Source organism: Heteronotia binoei, chromosome 1 (assembly GCF_032191835.1).
Source record: "Heteronotia binoei isolate CCM8104 ecotype False Entrance Well chromosome 1, APGP_CSIRO_Hbin_v1, whole genome shotgun sequence".
Taxonomy (NCBI): Eukaryota; Metazoa; Chordata; class Lepidosauria; order Squamata; family Gekkonidae; genus Heteronotia; species Heteronotia binoei.
Window position 1 is genome coordinate 79,690,688 of NC_083223.1, and position 17,840 is coordinate 79,708,527.

Consider the following 17,840-nt stretch of genomic DNA (forward strand, 5'->3'; position numbering starts at 1 on the left):
ACACTGGAGGTCCCTTCCAGCTCTATGATTCTATGAAACAATGGCAACGTCAAGGGGTGTGGCTTAATATGCAAATGATTCCTGTTGGACTTTTTCTTCAAAAAAAAAAAGCCCTGGATATAATCATTGTGTGGTAAAATGTACTCTTCCCCCCCCCCCTTTGCAATTTAATCCTAAACGCTCCCTCTTGAGTCCTCCTATGAGTCCTCTCACCCCACCCCCCGCAGGGTGATTCAGGCGACGCGGCCGAACAGCAAGAGCCTCCTTCGCTTCCCCAGGCCCTCCATGCCCTATTGGTATGAAAGGAATGTGCCCCCTTCAGACGTCCCTCCGGGAAAAGCCCCTAGGCCCGACCGCGCCGCCGCTACCTCAGGGAAAGCGGCCGCAGCGCGTCCTCTCCGCGCCGCCGTCTCCCGCCTCGGGCTGCTTTTCTTTCCCCTCCTTTGGCTCGTCCCTTCCCCGCCCACCCGGCGGGAAAGACCCTGGCGGCTCCCTCTTGACTGGCTGCAGTAGCCGCCGCCGACGCTCAGAGGCTGCTGGTGCTTCTGGCTCTGGCAAAGCTGCGCTGGGCACGAGAGACCCCCGCACGGGACCCCCCTCCCCCTTCCTTTCAAAAGGGATTGTTCAGATTGGATTGAGTCAGCCCAGAGTCGCGAGCGGCGGATCACTTGAAGGAGGTACAAGAAGGCTGACTTGCAAGGATGCGGGGCTCTATTCTTGCCTAAACAAATCAAGAGAGAGTTGCTTACTGAGGATCAACTGCCATGCCTGGTTTCTTCTGAAGTTGCCATCCTTGACAAACTTACCTGCGGAGTAAGTCCCCCCCCCCCCCCGCCGCCGAATCCAATAAAGTTGATGCTGGAAGTAAACGAGTTTAGGATCCCCCAGTTTCTTACTTCTGCATGCATGTTTTTTCTACCGACTTTAATTACATTTTTAATTGCAACTCTGGTTCCCTCCCCTCATGCATTTTTACGTTTAAAAAACTTGCATTGTCTCCTATGAATGAGAAGTGCACCGGGCAGTTATAGATTTGCAAACTACTTGGTTGCAGTCCCATCCCATGCATTTAGAAGTCTCAGTCTCTCTGAAATCAGTGGCACTTACTACTGAGTAAACGTGCACGGGGAGGGGAGGGTTGCTGCTATAAAGCCGCAGGAAAATTAATAGTATCGTTTCAAGATCTCGTCTGGCTTTGAAACTACTGTAGTTTTAAAGAGTTTACAAAATTCTGAACTGGACATCCTTAGACACACCTAAGAGCATCTTTTGTGACCCTGAAGCCAGGAATTGGAGACCGACATTTGCATTTAGGCTGGAGAAAGGGGAAAGCCTGGAAGTATCAATAGAGAAAGATCTGCTGACAAGTAGGTGTATGCATTTGGGGGATTAGAAAGTTGGTTTGTTTTAATTAATAGCTTTTCTGCACAACTGGCAGAAAAGAATAAATCTTGGGTAATTTTGTACAGTTTTGTCCATGCAGATTTTGTGTTGAACTTTTTTTGCTTTTAAATTCAGAACCAGCCCACAGAGTTTCTGCTCTACCATGTCTTTCCTTTTTGGAAAACTGACACTAATTTTATCCAGATTGCCTCTGCAGAACTGACAAACTGCGCGCTGGAATCACAAAAGTTTCTTTACTGAAGTTACTTATTTGATTTTCAGCCTCGGAAGCCTTGTTTAAATAAATGAAATGAGCTCAATAGAAAGAAGCAGGGAAGTTGAAAGGAGACAAGTAAACCCCAAAGAATGGTTACATTCAAGTAAAAAAAAGTTTTATTAGTTTGTAATAGAGTGCCAATTTGTGGCTAGACACCACCTCCTACCAGTCTTTGGTTTGAAAGAGTTTGATGTGTTTTTTTCCTGTTTGGTTGAAGAGCTTTAAGTAAAACAAATTATGAAAACTGATAGCACTAATTTCCCATTATGATAGCTTCTTGCTAGGTAATTTTCTGAAGGACCATTACATTGTTCCCAAGTTCCATGGATCCAGGAAGTGTTCCTACAGTTCACTGTTAACAAGAGGAAAATGATAATAATAGTTAATAAATGATAATTATCTGCAAATGAATCACTGTTTTTAGATCTTCAAAAATTCAACACAGTACTTTCTTTTAATTGGTTCCAATGGAATAAGGCAGAGTAATGGATGGTGCAATCCCCAATTGAGTTACACTCTCCTGAGGCCATTTAGAAGAGTGTAACACGGTATAGGATTTCCCTGACAATAACATATCAAGAATATTTTTGGACTCTGCAGGTCTCTTTAGAAAGAAACCAAAACAATTTCTTTATCAAGAGTCCCACTTTCTTGTAATAGATTCAAGGTGAGTATGTGTGTGTTTTTAAAAAAGGATGAAGCCTGCCAGTGGAAGTTCCTCTCTCTAGGAGCCACCTGTCAGTTGCAAATTATAAGCCCAAATTCTTCCCGTCTCCATCCTCTGTGAAACTTTCTCCCATACTTATGGATGGGACCTATGCAGAACAGTGGTTCACATGCATATATGGCTCTGGTATTGCATATTCCATCAATTGAGAGTCATATATTTTTATTGTACTTGAAACGTGAACATGTGGAAAGAAGTGGAACTTTCTTTAAAGCCTATAAGATCCTTCAGAAGACTAGGAAACTACTTAAATTATGTATTTAGATATAGACTACAGCACTGAATGCCTTTGTCCTTTGGGGTTTTAATTTAGCAATCTTTATACATTTCACTGGAAGAAGCTTTAGATAAGTGAGTTAGAGTTGGATTGGAGCAGCAGCTTAAGATGCAGGTTATTCTCTTGTATTTAATTAATTACTGCAACCCATACAGACTTGAAAGTTTATTCTGAATGAACTGAAATGGTATAGGATAAAGTTGTGCTACAGATGTAGGAACCTAGCCAGGTTTGTCTGATGATGGCTTTTTGCATGGACTGCTTTTTAAAAATCCATTCTGTCAAAATTTATCTTTTAAATTCTGGAGAATGCATTACAAATTCTTCATATCATCTGTTTGGTAGCCATCTTAAGATGGAGACTACGACAGGTGGCTGGAAAGTTCTGGATCAGAGATTGTACATGTTATTAGAAGATCAAGAACTGTCCCTTATGGATAATAAGAGAATATAGGTTATGTTGACTTTGGTAGAATTGGGGTGGATTGGAAATTCAAATGTAGGAATACATGGGACACACTTTTGTGAAAAGAATGTGTTTGGGTTCCTAGTGTGACTATAAGGAAGAAGGAGACCTCCAGTGGTAGAACCAAAATAAGGAGTTTAGTACAATTCAGATCGAGATCTTCCTGGACAACTACATCCACATTGTGTAATACCATCTTGGGACTCTTGGGATTTATAAAATATTTTAAAAACAGATTTACACACCTCCTCCTCCTATATATTCTGCCAGAACACCTTAGAATCCCTGAGCATGTGCTCCTGGAAGTAATGTTCATCTGCTCAGAACATTAAAAACATGTGTGGAAGAACTCCAAGTAGTGGTCCCCAAGGGTCCTCTTCGAATTGCTATAAACTGGTGGCAATTTAAGGCTTTTTGGATGTGCTTTTAGTGGTCAGTGATAAGAGGAAAGTAAATTCTGTTGCTTTGTAACAATTAATTATAAATTGACTTTATTGGTACCCTCTCTGCTAAAGACTACTGTGAGACAGTTTATTGACATGATACTGAATTAATAATGGCTCCAGTACTACTTATACTTAAGCACATACAAATCCCAATGAAATAAACGGGTTTTATATGTATATAAAATTCATGTATGACTCTTGTCTGTAGAACTGCAAACCGCAGTCATGAAGTTCTTCCCCACTAAATTTTCCAGTTCCAATAGCCCTGGGGAAAGAGAAGGAGGAAGTTAATCCATTGACTGAAGGAAGGGGCTCCTTACAGTATAACAACATAGATCTTTGTAGTAAGTGAGTGCCATGCATTTTACTCAGAGGTATCTCCCCTCTTCCTCCCTTAACTGCTGGCAGAACCCCATCCCCTGCTGGCAGAACCCCATCCCCTGCTGGACTGAGGAGATACTTTTTCTCTTGGTCAGAGGTGTCAAACTCATTTGTTATGAGGGCCAGATGTGACATAAATATTACTGTGCCAGGCCAGACCATGTGTGCTATAAAATGTAATGTCTGGTACCATATATATAAACTTTATAAAGGACAGAGGCAAACCCTACCACCAATTTTACTCAAAATGCAAACATGTTTAAAACATTAACACTCTTCCAGTATTTCCTCAGGGTATCTCTCTGATGCCCACCTTCTCACATCTACCTCCCATTCCTCCTTGGCACTGGGATGGTATACAGGGACATAATGTACAGCCTCTGTTATCTGACAATAACAGTAACGACCAGTTGTTCGCAGGATGGAAAAGAGGGACTGGTTCTGACCCGCGGGTTGTATGTTTGACATCCTTGCTCTTGGGGGTGGCCCTGTATTGGTTCAGTGAGCCCAATATTGACTGCTTCTGCTCCAATCCATATGCCAGTAATACTGTACTCAAACTTAAGGTGCCAACTTTAATACAGTTTGAATTAAAAAATATATGAGGATTTAAGGACTGCACAAAATATGTTAATAGAGAAGTTAGATTTTTCTGCCATCTAGTGGACACTTCACAAGGACATTTTGCTTGTTTAATAGAGCTGCATAGAAACAGAGTTTTGTTATTTATTTCCTTGAATGCAGAAGCCATCTACCTTTCAGAATGGATCAAAGTCAATAGATAAAATATAAAAATTCTCAAATTTAAAATCCAGTTAACACAGCTTAAAGTGCTAGCTTCTCAGTACCACCTTAACCCCACTCCATTCTAAAATCTAGTTGAAATAGTCTTAGAGGGCTTCAGAATGATGGTCAGTCTCTGAGAGGAGAAAGTTCCATCTATGAACTTGACAATAGTGAACAACTAAATATTTCTTTAAACTGCAGTCTCTGGGCTGGTTCAAATGCACCATTTTTAATAGGACATCATATGATCTTCATCACATTGAGTATACCATATAGTGAAGGGTTAATTATAAGCTAACTTTCTCAGGCTGTTGTAGTAGGTAACATGTATTTAACTGACCAGAATGCAATTCAAGAAACTGATGTGGGTTTGTGGCTGTGTTAAGGATGGTTTCAAAGAGCCACAGCATAGTGCCTTGATTTACTGTAAAAACCCTCTTTGGTGAGATGAGTTATTAATAATACCTAGAGCCATAAAGGATCTTTCTAATCGAAAAAAAAAAAACCCAAACCAAACCCATAGGGCTGGCAGGCTGGGCCGTTTTGCATACTGTTCCAGGTGGAACACCCTGATCAGTACTGGAAGATGCAATCAGATGGAGGAAGGAACTTGTGAGCTGGCATTTCCTAGGCTCTGCTGCTGCTTGTGGGTGGCGGTTTATGCAATGGTACCCATGCTTCAACCACTATACTCACACAAATTGCTTTTCTAGAGAATGACTATAACCCACAGACGTGCCAGGGGAGATGTTTCTTATTCCACGTGGCAGAGCTGTGTCACAGGGATGGCTGTGCTGCTGCTCAGTGTCTGTCAATCTGGAAATACTTCAGTTCTCTCATAGAAGCAGAGTTGGGAGGAGCCCTGTTCCACATCTGCCAGGAATGACTGATACATCTTCTCATTACCGCTTTGTTTGGAAAATGTATATCCTGTCTCCATCTTCATTTGAGGACACTTACGATCATAAATATACAATAACCATTAACAAAAAAAAAATTAATAAAAGCAGGAAGTTTTTTTTTTAAGTGCAAAAAGTACCAGCCATCTCAAATATATTTTAGTCATTGTAAATATGTGACACCTAAGACATAGCAACCATTTACAAATCAAAGGAAGGCCAAAGACTCAGAGGCTACACCAAAAGGCCGGAAAAAATAGTATGGACTTAGCCTGGAGAACACTGGGATAGGTGCTCTTTGCACCAGCTCTGGAAGACTGTTCCAAAACATTATGTGGCACGGTAGAAAATGTATCTGAGACCAAGTGGATCTCTTTAAAGAAGGAAATCTTTAAAGCAAGGTCCTTTAAGTATGTGGGTCCTAGGTCTTGAAGGGCTTTATAAGGAGAAAAACCAGCACCCTGGTTTGTTCCAAGAAACCTAGGTTCCAAGATTGATGTTATGCACAAACATTGTCCAGCGCTGGTTAAAACATTTGCTTGCTTCATTTTGCTTTTAGCTGCAGTACGGTTGGTAGATTCTGGGGGAGGGTGGAGTTTCCAAATTGGATGTAAATAATAAAAGTGCAATTTGCTTATTAAGAAGTAGAGAAACATCCAGTACCTCTTCTAATTGTTTTTTTGCTTAATCCAACAGGGTCAGATCAACCCCATCCAGATTCAATGGGTCTGACCGTTCAAGGGCATCTGCCTCACTAGTATCATTGCCGGCTTTCATATCAAACCATTTCTCATTCTGGGTTTCTCCAAATGTTATTCCTTCAGTTTCCTCATAGTTTACATCACACTGATGGTTTTCGTGGTTCTTCAGTGATGGATTCTCTCTATCTTCTCCATTACATTGTTGAAGCATTGGACTCAGAAAGTGGTACTCTTTATCAATTAATTGTCTTCCCAGCACAAATCAGAGTGGGAAAAGTATTTCCTATGTCTTCTTTTCCTTATGTAATCTGCTGGTGTGTTGTGGATGATTTTCAGCTATGATTGACACTTCATTCTACGCTGTTATGCTGTCAAGCAGTGGCAAGAGAAAAGGTTACCTGAAGTTAGGCAAATTCTTCACTCATGGAGATGGCTCAAAGTAGTATGTCCAGTTGGGAAATGGAGGGAGGAGGGGGCATCCATCCTGTCAGTATGATCTCTTGTCTATATTTGTGTGCTGCCTAACCATTAGAAGGTCTTCACAGATCCAGGCTGCTGAGACAGCACTTTCCTTCCAGCAGCTGTATTTACATGCAAAGTTGCTGAACACAGGATCTCCCCACCCCCCTGCACATACTCATAGTTCTGTCGTAGCTACAAGTGATCTCCCTGTAGAAACCCAGCTCCACAAGTGAGTCACTGTCTACAGTTGGGTTATGTATATTTTAAAGTTGTGAAGAGCCTCATTTACAGATGTCTTGTTTCACCAATGAGCCTACCCCAAAGAATGAATGTTATCAGTTGCTGGTCTTGTGCTGGCTTTGCTCTGATGTTGCTGGTAGATTGCTTAAAAGTGATTGCAAGCTAGCATCAAAGTCACACAGCTCCATCTTAACTGAAACATTGCCATTATAATTTTTTGCTTTGAAATAGGAGACAGATGTTTTTTTCTTTTACAGCTTTTGTATCTTTTCCTGAGTCTTTCATTTTGACTTTGAATAAGTTTTTAATGTAATATGGACTACAGCTTTTTTTGAATAGTATATAATGCCAAAAATACATTTTTATCCTGAGCTGCACTTTAATTACAATATATATTCCATAGAGTCTAACCAGATGCATGTTCTTAGATGTCTAGCTTTTAAGGTATAATTAGAGGTACTGTCATTTCAACATATATCTGAGGTTTCCAAACAGCTGAGTTATGAATTGGGAGAGAAAAGGAGCCTCTGCTCTTCATATAGCAGCAACCAGTGTTTTTGTCAAAAAAAATTTAAGTGTCAGTTTACACAGTTTGCTAGGACTTTAAGACCAGGATTCAGTGGCTTGGTCGATTCATGGTGAATTTACCATAGGATGTTGAGAAAGTTGCCTCACTTTTGAGTAGCTCACTTTTCTTGTTTCTCAGACAGGTAAACTTCAGATGCCTCAGCCAGGCTTGCAAGTAGTCTCCTGGTTACCAGTAGTATGTATTTTATAATAATTCATTCTGTAGAATATGTTCTAATGGGAGGGGCAGGGTAGAGCACATGTTCTGCAAGCTGAAGAGCAAAGCTGGTGGAGGGGTCAGTTTTGAACTGGGATGGTCAAGCTTCAGATCCCCAGCTGGTCATTAGTAGTGCAGTCGTAAACAGAGTTACACCCATGTAAGTCCATTGAACTTAGAAAGGGGTAAACTCTGTTTAGGATTGCAATGTAGGTGACTCCCAAGGTAGTTGCTTTACCTTTACCTAATCTACCTTAGGGACAGGATATTTTTCTCAAGGCCAGTTGACAGCCTTATTTGCAGGGAAGAAAATGGTGGGAGAGGGAGAGATTTTCATCAGGATTTAACCAGGATCAAGACTCTGCTCAAGCCTTTTACAGTTTAGTTGAAATTTAATTTAAAAAAAAACCTATCAGGAGACACTGCACAGTTCCTCCGCTGCATGTCACCAAAGTACAGAGGATCCAAAGAGCACAATGCATAAAGCAAGTATATAATCTAGAATTCAAACATTAAATGTCAACAGGGCTTTTTTTCTGGAAAAAGAGGTGCTGGAACTCTTAAGGGAAATGAAGGAGAAACACATGAGTGACCCTCATGAACTTTTAAACTTTTTTTTTTTTTTTTAGAATTTTGTTTCTGCAAAGAGATTCTGGAACTCCATTTTGCCACATTCCCCCAGAAAAAAAGACCTGGTCTTAACAAAGCAAAAAAATGAGACTAAATTTAGCTTCAGTGTTGCAGGATAATTTTCACATTAATATGAATAAAGGAAGGGAGTTTCCTGGAATAACAACACCAAGGTATTTTATAAACTGAGCACTGAAGAATCGTAGACTAGTTACTGATACTTTTCCTTTATTTTTGTTCTCATTCTCACTGGTTTTGTGATTGATTGGCAGTGTTTTTATAGGAAATGGCATTGTCCCCGCACATGTCATGTGGGTCTCCTTTGGATGGCTGTCGGGGGAGAAGGAAAAGGAGAGCTGGGGCCTCCACTCCATGTGCTGGGCAGGCAAAGGAGAAGCTAGGAGCTGTGGGGGAGAGAATTACTGTTGTGTTTCTCAAGCAGAAGGGGGCTCTAGGGAAAACACGTGGATAGTGCAAGAGAGAAGATGGAATCTGTCCCCCTCCAAGTCTTGCAGGTGCCCACTTATTAGAGGACAGATTCAGTCTAGTTAATTTCTTCCTTATCTTTCAGGCAAGGTATACCCAAAACAATGTAATGCAATTAAACTGTTCAAGGCATTCAAATTCTCCCCTGCCTCACTCAGCCAGCTACTTATTGGCAGGTGTGTTGGCTGCTGCCCTGCACCTCTTCAGTACACCTGGCTGTTAGCAGTAGGGGGCAGCAGTTGCTTCTCTCCCCCACCCACCCATTGGCTTATGGGGTACAGGGTAGAGCAGGGAGGACCTGGTCCCACTTTTTTTGGCAACTGTCCTGAAATTTTAAAAAAGTCAGTTGACATCCCAAATTTCATCCAACGATCAGAGCCAAACCAGATAGCTTTGTGGAAGTGATATATGTGTACGCATTCACCCATCTACCCACACATGTATAAAATGGGGGGAATTTAGAGCATGTAAAGATCTTTCTCCCAGCCCAGCTCTAATGCTGAAAATGAGCATGGCTGGAAGAAAAATGTTTCAAGAAATAGAGTACCATGAGGTAAGATGGGTGAGGACAGGGTTCAGGTCCACACACCATTTTCTGGTTTGGGCTAGTTGGGTTTTTTTTCCAGTTAAAACAATTTTATTGGTAACATATGGTAACAAATCTATTTCTTACATCTTAATAACTTCTTTTATCTACCCCATATATTATTTTCTACCCACCCGTCCCCCCGTTACTTGACCCCCGCCAGTGTTATTTACTTAAAATGCTAATATTTAAAGGTACCCTTAACTATTAAAACAAAAACTTATATTCTTCTTCTTTCTAAAACTTAATCATTATCAAAAATTGTCCAATGTCCTTTTATTTTCCACTCTTTTTCTATATATCTTCTAAACTTTTTCCACTCTGTCTTAAAAACTTCTAAATCATAGTCTCTTAATATTCTTGTTAATTTGTCCATTTCACTCCATGTCATTACTTTTATAATCCAATCCCATTTCTCTGGTACTTTTTCTTGCTTCCACAACTGCGCATATAATGTCCTAGCAGCTGAAAACAAGTACCAAATTACAGTTCTATCTTCTTTTGGAAATTTTTCCATTTGTAATCCCAACAGAAAAGTCTCTGCAACTTTCTTAAATTCATATCCCAAGATCTTAGAAATTTATTGCTGAATCATCTGCCAATACTTTTTTGCCCTCTCACAAGTCCACCACATATGGTAGAAAGAACCTTCATGTTTTTTACATTTCCAACATCTATCTGGCATCTTATTGTTCATTTTTGCCAATTTTGTAGGAGTCATATACCATCTATACATCATTTTGAAACAGTTCTCTTTAATACTATGACACGTCGAAAGCTTCATAGAATTCTTCCACAAGTGTTCCCAAGTTTCCATCTGTATTTCTTTATTTACATTAATTGTCCATTTAATCATTTGAGATTTCACTACTTCATCCTCCGTAGACCATTTTAACAGTAATTTATATATTTTTGAAATTAATTTTTCATTATCTCCAAGCAGAACTTTTTCTATTTCTGTTTGTTCTTTTCTTATTCCTTCAGTTTTGATATCATTATCCACCAAACTCTTTATTTGTTGCATTTGGAACCAATCATATTTATTATTCAACTCTTCAGCAGTTTTCAGTTCTATTTTGCCACTTTGTATTTTTAATAATTGAATAATAATTAATAAAAATTGACAACCACTTTTATTCATCTATCTCAGCCGTTATTTTTATTACTTCAGCTGGCACTATCCATAATGGTTTTCTCTCATCCCCATATTTCTTGTATTTCATCCATGTATTTAGCAAATTATTTCTTATATAATGGTGAGAGAAAAAACGTCCATCTTCTTTTTTCCATAATACAAATACGCGTGTCAGCCAAATTTATTTCCGTGACCTTCCAGCACTAAGCGTTTTTTGTTTAACAGCGTTATCCATTCTTTTATCCACCCTAAACAAACTGCTTCCTGATATAATTTGAAATGCGGTAGTTGAAATCCACCTCTCTCTTTTGCATCTGTCAAAATTTTCATTTTGATCCTTGGTTTCTTCCCAGCCCACACAAATTCTGAATTTTTTCTTTGCCATTTATCAAATTGTTTACTTTCTTTCACAATGGGAATAGTTTGAAACAAATACATTATTCTTGGTAGAATATTCATTTTAATTGCAGCTATTCTACCCAGCAATGACAAATTAAGTTTGTTCCATTTTAACATATCTTCATCCATTTTACGCCATAGCTTCTCATAATTATTTTTAAATAGATCAATATTCTTCATTGTTATCTCCACACCCAAATATTTTACCCTGGAGGTGACTTCACAGCCTGTTAGTCTCTGTAATTCTTGTTGCTTATTTATTTGCATATTTTACATAGAAGTTTTGATTTTTCTTTATTAATACAAAGTCCCACCAACTCCCCATATTCTTGTATTTTGGCTAACAACAAAGGTGTGACTTGTATGGGGTTTTCATTTATAAACATTATATCATCTGCAAATGCTCTATATTTGTAAGTAAATCCTTTTATTTTTAATTCTTCTATTTCTTTATCTTCTTGGATCTGCATCAGTAATATTTCAAGAGTCATTATAAACAATAATGGGGAAAGCGGACAACCTTATCTTGTACCTTTGCTAATTATCATATCTTCTGTAAGGTCTGCGTTTATACATAGCCTTGCACATTGTTCAGTATATATTGCTTTTATCATTCTTATAAAGCTTTCTCTCAACTCTATTTTCTCCATTACTGCAAACATAAAGTCCCAGTTTAAATTGTCAAATGCTTTCTCTGCATCCACAAAGAATAATGCTGCTTCCTTTTCTGGATGTCTTTCATAATATTCTATAATATTTACAACAGTTCTGATATTGTCTCTTATTTGCCTTTTGGGACAAAACCCCGCTTGATCTTCCTTTATAAAATTTATCAAATGTTGTTTAAGCCATTCTGCCAAGATTCTTGTATATATTTTATAGTCATTATTTAATAGCGAAATTGGTCTATAATTTTTTACATTCATGACATCTCTATCTTCCTTTGGTATCAACGAAATAACAGCTTCCTTCCATGTGTTTGGTATTTTCCCTTTTATTCATATCACGTTCATCAACTTCTGCAATTTTGGTGTTAACTCATCTTTAAAGGTTTTAAAATATTTAGCTGAATATCCATCTTGAGAGTCATGGAGACTCTTGAGAGTCATGGAGTAAAAGGACAGGTCCTCTTGTGGATCAAAAACTGGCTGAGTAATAGGAAGCAGAGAGTGAGTATAAATGGGCAGTCTTCGCAGTGGAGGACGGTAAGCAGTGGGGTGTCGCAGGGCTTGGTACTGTGTCCCATGCTCTTTAACTTGTTCATAAATGATTTAGAGTTGGGAGTGAGCAGTGAAGTGGCCAAATTTGCAGATGACACTAAATTGTTCAGGGTGGTGAGAACCAGAGAGGATTGTGAGGCACTCCAAAGGGATCTGTTGAGGCTGGGTGAGTGGGCGTCAACATGGCAGATGCGGTTCAATGTGGCCAAGTGCAAAGTAATGCACATTGGGGCCAAGAATCCCAGCTACAAATACAAGTTGATGGGGTGTGAACTGGCAGAGACTGACCAAGAGAGAGATCTTGGGGTCGTGATTGATAACTCACTGAAAATGTCAAGACAGTGTGCATTTGCAATAAAAAAGGCCAACGCCATGCTGGGAATTATTAGGAAGGGAACTGAAAACAAATCAGCCAGTATCATAATGCCCCTGTATAAATCGATGGTGCGGTCTCATTTCGCCGTCCTCAGAGCTTCCCAGGCCGAGATATTAATTTTTAAAAATTTTAAATCCTTCAAAATGGCGGTTGCGACTTTTTGCTTCTCTCTGCAACTTTTTTCCCTTTTTCTTTTAAAGGCTTTTAAAGTCCATTACAAACAATATGTCCAATAGTATTTATCTTTTTGTCATCATCTCAATTAATTCCAACAATTTTTAATGTCCCGAACACTTTAAAAACATTATTTTAATTTTGTCCTCCAAGCAATGGCCGCCGATGTTTCTCAATGGTATTATAGTCCTAGAGTAGGCTTTTCATCTGCTACTTCCTGCTTTACTTGCCACCAAATCTCATTTTCACTGGTAAAGAGATCTCACGATGCTTGTACTTCCTGTGTTGATTGTATATGCTGCAGGTCTGTGATGATGGTGCTCTTTTTTCAAAACCGCAAGTAGACCAAACAATAAATTCCTTTCCACTTTTTAGCACTGTCCTTTAAATTTACAAAGTCCAAATTTCACCTCTTCCTCCCTTCTTCCAAGCTTTCTAGATTTCCATTTCCCACCTTCTGAATTTATTCTGTTTAACTGTAAATAGTCCCGGAATGAAAGATAGTAATCCATACCATTTCTGCCAATTATCCAGATCCACACCGGTCTTGTGTAGCTTTAGATGTTTAGCAAAGTCCAAGAAGGTTAGGATTCTCTCGAACTTATGTCAAATAAATGACTCAGAACTTCTGCAGATGATGAAAATGCAACTCTTCTCCGGAGACACCTCAAAGGAGCCCCCCCGGGACTCCCTTTTAGCCAAGGTAAATCTCCTCAAAGTTTCCTGTGCATATCTTGGACTAATCTCTAACTGAGAAAAGTAGGCAGTAGGCATTAATTTGCCTTCCACTACCCCGAACAGAAGTTCCAGCCTGCTCCCGATATGAGAAGCAGCTCAGTTCGGCATTTTTCTCCCCCGGAAGTCTGGGCTAGTTGGTTTTTAAAGAGAGACCTCACCCCCACTATTCACATGCAGTCTCCCATGCATACCTCATTGGGCCTCTACATGGCCAAACACAAACTGCTGCCATGGGGGCAGGGATGCTCGTAAAATGTTGGGAGGTTCCAAGCCAAGGGTCTTCCTACAATGGAGGCAGCTGCTTCTGAACAGGTTCTCCCTGTGTTATCTCCTGGGCTGTTCTGAAGCATTTGTTATGCTACAGCAATGGACAAAAGATGGGATCAGGCCTTTGCTTTGGGGAAGAGATGCTGCTTTGTTTCAGTTTCCGAAGAAAGGGGACAATTTGCTGCTTGGACGGGCACAGGGAGAGTTTGCCAAGCCCAGAGAGATAACAAAGGCTACATCCATAGATTGTTGGATGTCATACAGTCATCATATCACAGCAGTCATACAAAATTGGATTGCCTTCTCCGCACAGGATAATTCACTTGTGAACTATTGCTCTAGTGCAGTATCCAGTGACGCGGATGCAGCCGAAGTCTGTGTCTGAAGCCCAGTTAGATGCATGACTGAGCTCAGCTCTTTGCTGATCTGTCAGCTGCTAGTTAGAGACCCAAAGCCACGTGATTGTTTCTGTTTTGCTCAAGACCCTTTGGATTTTATCTCTAAGACTCAGGCAGCAAACAGGCTCCAGGAAGCGTAGTGGCAGGCGCCACGTTGAGGATCACTGGTGTATTCCGTCTAATCCTAGATTCCTAATAGTTCCAAAGCTAGCCTGCCATATGGTTAAAAGCAAAGTGAAAAGAAAGAAAAATATTTTCATGAAACTTTCTGGCTTTTCTCAGCCAAATGATTGTGGTTAAATATTTATATGATTAAATGCAGAAGAAAATTGCAAAATTCTAAAAATAGATATTATTACTGATGGCTGCATGATTTAGGATTTCCTATTTTTCCCCTAGCAGTTCTGCTGATGTTTTTAACATCTTAATAATACAAAAGCAAACAGCGGACATCAGGCTTTCTATTTAATGGCTTGCTTTAATGAGCAGTAATTGAACACTTTTTGCTTTTTCTTTTTAAACAGAAAACAGAGTGATGATGGGTCGTGTTCTGCTCTTACTACTATTTTCCACTCCTATCTTGAGCCTCATTAATGGAATAAATGTAGAACAAGATTTCAGCTGGCAGTTAACAAAAGTACCACGGATTATAAAAGAGAAGACTTTGTCCCTTGAGAGCCCAAAATTTGAAGCCAGTGCCAAATTAGAGCTGAGCGGAGTATGTGGGATTGAGTGCCAGCGGAGTCTCCCAGGGCCACATTTGTCTGATCTTAATGAGTTGCTGTCCTATGAGACGGTCTTTGAGAACGGCACACGGACGCTGACGGAAGTGAACATCCTCATGGGGGCAGAACTTGACCCAGTTGCAAATGCCACCACAAAGGTATTATCAAGACAAAAGAGGCAGGTCTATGGCACCGACAGCCGATTCAGTATTTCGGACACACGTTTCCTGACCAACTTCCCTTTCAATACAGCCGTGAAGATATCCACAGGCTGCAGTGGCATTCTGATTTCCCCAAAGCATGTGCTGACTGCTGCTCACTGCGTGCATGATGGTAATGACTACATCAAAGGCAGCAAAAAGCTGAGAGTCGGGTTGCTGAGGCTGAAATCCAAAGGCAGTGGCAAGAAACGCAGGGGTGCCGGAAGAAGTAAAAGGGAGGAATTGGATCTTCATACAGATACCAGACAGCAGAAGAGGGGAGTCAGCAGTAGAGCTGGCAGAAGGCAGAAAGCCTCTGGGTTGAGTGAGAAGAAATCAGAGCGTAAGCCCTCCTTCCAGTGGACAAGAGTAAAAAGTACACAGATCCCCAAGGGCTGGCTGAGAGGTGTGACAGGGGATGTTGCAGTAGATTATGATTATGCAGTGCTGGAGCTCAAGCGCCCCCACAAGAAGAAATACATGGATCTGGGCATCAGTCCAAACAGCAAGATGATGCCTGGAAGCATGATCCACTTTTCTGGATTTGATGCTGACCGATCTGGCCAATTGGTCTATCGATTTTGTAGTGTGTCCGACGAATCCAGTGATCTCTTCTACCAGCACTGTGATGCCGAGTCTGGCTCTACAGGATCTGGAATCTACCTCCGCCTTAAAGAAGGAGACAAAAAGAAATGGAAGCGCAAAATCATCGCCATTTACTCTGGTCATCAGTGGGTGGATATCAACGGAGAGCAGCAGGATTACAATGTGGCAGTTCGAATCACTCCCCTCAAATATGCTCAGATTTGCCTCTGGATACACGGGACTGACGAGAACTGTGCCCAAGGCTGATGGGAACTAACACGTTTCCTTAATTGTGTGGTGGAGTGAGGACCTGCAACAATAATTTTTGAACATACACTGAGCTAGGTCTGATTTAAATTGAACTTGAAACCAGCAGTTACCTTCTGATATAATGAAGAGTCAAAAACAATAATACAGCATTTAGTAGTAATTTTCGACTGGGTTAAATAGAAATGACGTGCACTTAATTGTATTACAGTATTTATTGTTTTATTTTTGTGGTAAATGTTAAAAAAAACTAATGGCTCCTTATGTTTGCCTGCATTTTTAAAGAGAAGCATCTTCTCTTATAACTGGTACTATTAAGTTATGTTTTGTTTTCCATTTTACTTACTTTTCTCAGGGTTCTGCTTCAAGAAGTGTTTTTCTATGATGCAAGTTGCATGCTTATAAGTGTATCATATCTGCAGGACAATCCAAATAGTGCTGCACCAAGAAAAGACAACTTGACATAATAGCAAACCCTAATTTGACTGGGGGATCCTTGGCTCATATGCTCAGCCCCCTGCCCCCGCAGAGAGATCTAATGAAAAACTCCTTTCATGATAAACCACAGGTTTCATTACTTCCAAACCAGAAGCTATAGTTCATGCTTTCCTCTAAAAACCAGAATTCCAAACCAGGATTACACTTGGTTTGCCATTATGTGAAGCATGTCAGTATCTCTTCATGCTGAAAATGCTTTGGGTAAGGGAGCTTAGATGAGGTCATTTATAAAACCCACAAATTCTATTGCATTGCATTCTAAACAGCAGTGGAGCTTAATGAATGTAGCATGTCCTCTATTTGGAAAAAAAGGAAGAACCATATGAGTATTATGTAATGGCTGTAAGTCTAGTTTGAGAAGGTAAGCAAAACCAGGGGATATTATATGTGTATTTGTTTAATTAGTCACTATTCTTAATAGATCTCTGCCTTTCTAATTGCAGTCACGGTACTTTTGTCAAGAGACAAGGGTGACGACTGATATGTTATAGTTTAAAAACCACAGAGCATACCAGTCTTTTTAATTTGAGGGGAACATGAGAACTAGGAGATCAGAGTTGGCCCATCTCAGAGCTCCATGTGCAATTTTGCAGGATGGCTGCCCCATTCAGATCCATAGAGAAGACAGTTCTCTTCTCTTGAAAGGAAGTGCTGAAGTAGGTATGGAAGCTTTTACAACTAGGAGACCAAATTCACTGGATAAGGTGATACAAGCCAATAACCTAACGCCCTCAGATGAATGCATGGAATAGTGTGAATCCTTAAATCTCATTACAAAAAGGTCAAATCAGAAAGATCTAACGTTGCTAAATCAATGCAGTACTACAGTGCAATACAACTACATTACAATACAAATAGATATGTTGTTATATGCAACACAAGAAGGTTGGGATCACTACAAAGTCTAAAGCTCAGCTTCAATAAATATGCTTTTAAGATAACCATGAGTACTTCAAGTTTATACATTCTCAGATGCTTGAAAAAATGGTCATCCCAGTTTCCTGCTTCAGATGTATCCAGGTGATGGCTGTTGTAAATTTTCCAGGCTGTGGGGCTATGGTCTTGGCATTGTGAGACCTGATATTTCACCAGCAACTGTGGCATCCTCAGAGGTGTAACCCAGAAAACTGTAGTTCTCCCTGGGTCAAATTGAGAAGTTGGCAGGCAGGTAATTTATATCTACTCAAAAATAACTCCCTCAGGTAAGTTCCTCCATTACATGTCACAGCCCAGGAAGCTCCCACAATATAATGACTCAGCGCTACCCCACCTGCCTGAGTAAATATAAATTACCTGCCTGCCAACTTCTTCTCAATTTGACCCAGAG

General features: G+C 40.1%; 1 protein-coding gene across 3 annotated transcripts; it reads left to right on the forward strand.

The window, feature by feature from the left end:
* Positions 1 to 368: 368 nt before the first annotated feature.
* PRSS35 (serine protease 35) lies at positions 369 to 17,454 on the forward strand. 3 transcript variants are annotated; one of them, XM_060236595.1, is made up of 2 exons: positions 369 to 813; positions 14,763 to 17,454. In XM_060236595.1, the coding sequence occupies exon 2, from the start codon at positions 14,774 to 14,776 to the stop codon at positions 16,013 to 16,015; it is 1,242 nt and encodes a 413-aa protein (XP_060092578.1). In that variant the 5' UTR covers positions 369 to 813; positions 14,763 to 14,773; the 3' UTR covers positions 16,016 to 17,454. The 3 variants fall into 3 exon arrangements, with proteins under 3 accessions (XP_060092578.1, XP_060092571.1, XP_060092564.1); XM_060236588.1 differs by having other exon boundaries at positions 401 to 677; XM_060236581.1 differs by having other exon boundaries at positions 513 to 817; positions 14,772 to 17,454.
* The last annotated feature ends 386 nt before the right edge of the window (positions 17,455 to 17,840 follow it).